Below are 2,029 nucleotides of genomic sequence, written 5' to 3' on the forward strand. Positions count from 1 at the left end.
TGTATGAGGACAACCTGTTTCTCTGAAGAATACACCACCCCCGCTGTAGGAAATTAGACGCATCAACTTAGACAGGAATAGTGTAAATTTGCTGCATGGATCGAGTGATGATCGTTTATCTGGTTACGGACCTCGCACTAGTGTGAGCTGACGAAACACAAACATAAAGACTACGATGATCTGACGAATTCCTTGCAACAACTGAAGCTCTCTCCATGGTGAGGCCGTGTCTATATGATTACAGCGTCTCGCTGTTTGGCACGTACAACTTGCCTTTCGTACTTAATGTGAAGAAATCGCTCATACACATAATCGGTATTGTTAGATCGCGATGGTCGTGAAGGTGGGCGTGGCCGACCCGGAGCTCACGTCCGTGGCGCTGTACACGCCGTTGCCATGGCCCATGCGGCTCGATCTGTTGCCATTCACCTTCCTATACGTTACCGCCGTGTATCTGTTCGCTCTTATGGGGGAGTTTGATTTGATACGGACGAAATTTGAATTGATACGGACCAGTCCCAGAGAAGCAGTAACAAATACAGCAGCTAGCAGGTTCCTTTTACACGAAATTCAGGCGTCCGACGATATACAGAGTGTACTTGCTGCATTTTCCGTAGCGTCGGAGTAAGGCGCACTTGTCATTCGTGGCATTCTCTTCACGATTGACACTGACTTGGCACCGCGACGGCGCACTTCGCCGGCAAAGAACTCAGCGTGGTGCTGTTGTGGTCGGTGCCCACGCAGTTCATGAAGACACCTTCTGTGGATACTACCGTGCAACTCGGTTTTCGAGAGCTCGTTGCAACGTAGGCGACACGTACAGATGAAAGAGAGGCAATCGACAGATTGTATACCAAACTAATGAATCGCAACGGCACGAGTACAGTGCGGACAACTAGAGCGTGCGACCATCCACTGCTTACATCTGTGAGCTTTCAGCTGGAAGCCGTCCGGGATACTTAAACCGTTTTTACTTCCCGTTGTAATCAAGCGAGGTCTCAAGTGCCCGAACTGGGACGTTTCCGACACGGTAGCGTTCACATACGACCATTCCAGGGCAGGTCCGCACTTCTGTGATAATACGTCCTAGGCTACATTTGAGCTACTGGAAGCGCTAAATATTAAGATACCTCCAATGTCTGACGACCGCGGCCAAAGAATTCGTTGTCGAGACTGTTAGCTGATGATATCGCCTCAGCGGCGGGAGTGAAAGCAAAAACAAGGAAGATGGCACCTGTACCATGGTCGAAGTCACAACTAGCGTTTTAAGGCTCGTCTGCCGATCGAAGATTAGCTCCAACGGATTGAAAGACAGCTATCTGCCAAATGGCAAAGGCGTGCCTCAATATTCTTACGTCGTGTGTTCGCTCTTATGGGGGAGTTTGATTTGATACGGACGAAATTTGAATTGATACGGACCAGTCTCAGAGAAGCAGTAACAAATACAGCAGCTAGCAGGTTCCTTTTACACGAAATTCAGGCGTCCGACGATATACAGAGTGTACTTGCTGCATTTTCCGTAGCGTCGGAGTAAAGCGCACTTGTCATTCGTGGCATTCTTTTCACGATTGACACTGACTTGGCACCGCGACGGCGCACTTCGCCGGCAAAGAACTCAGCGTGTTGCTGTTGTGGTCGGTGCCCACGCAGTTCATGAAGACACCTTCTGTGGATACTACCGTGCAACTATCCCGCCGTCCTCCGCAAGCTCGGACTTGTTGCTTCCTCCACCCCCGGTCACGGGCCTTTCCAAGGCCGATCTCTGCGCCCTCGACATCGCTCGCTCTCGCTATGCGTTGGATCTGGTCAAAGTCACGCCGGAGCGTCCGCCACCGCAGAACTTACACGAAAACTCCGTTTATCCTAAGATCTTCTGCTTCGTGAACACCATTTCAGTGCACCACAAGACCCGCGCGCAGTCCGTAGCCGAGACCTGGGGCCAGCGCTGCGACAAACTCATGTTCTTCAGCAACACGACAGACACGATTGTGGTGGCGGCAGGCACCGAGAAAGAGCAACGCTACGAAGT

At 51.1% G+C, this 2,029-nt stretch overlaps 1 protein-coding gene across 1 annotated transcript; it reads left to right on the forward strand.

The window, feature by feature from the left end:
* Positions 1-325: 325 nt before the first annotated feature.
* PITG_22480 (uncharacterized protein) lies at positions 326-1,895 on the forward strand (the record flags this gene model as incomplete). Its single annotated transcript, XM_002909744.1, has 3 exons — positions 326-474; positions 940-1,030; positions 1,620-1,895. Coding segments are annotated over 3 exons (516 nt in total), but the record flags the coding sequence as incomplete, so codon positions are not given.
* Between the last annotated feature and the right edge of the window lie 134 nt (positions 1,896-2,029).

This window comes from Phytophthora infestans, genomic scaffold (assembly GCF_000142945.1).
Source record: "Phytophthora infestans T30-4 supercont1.3408 genomic scaffold, whole genome shotgun sequence".
Lineage (NCBI taxonomy): Eukaryota > Oomycota > Peronosporomycetes > Peronosporales > Peronosporaceae > Phytophthora > Phytophthora infestans.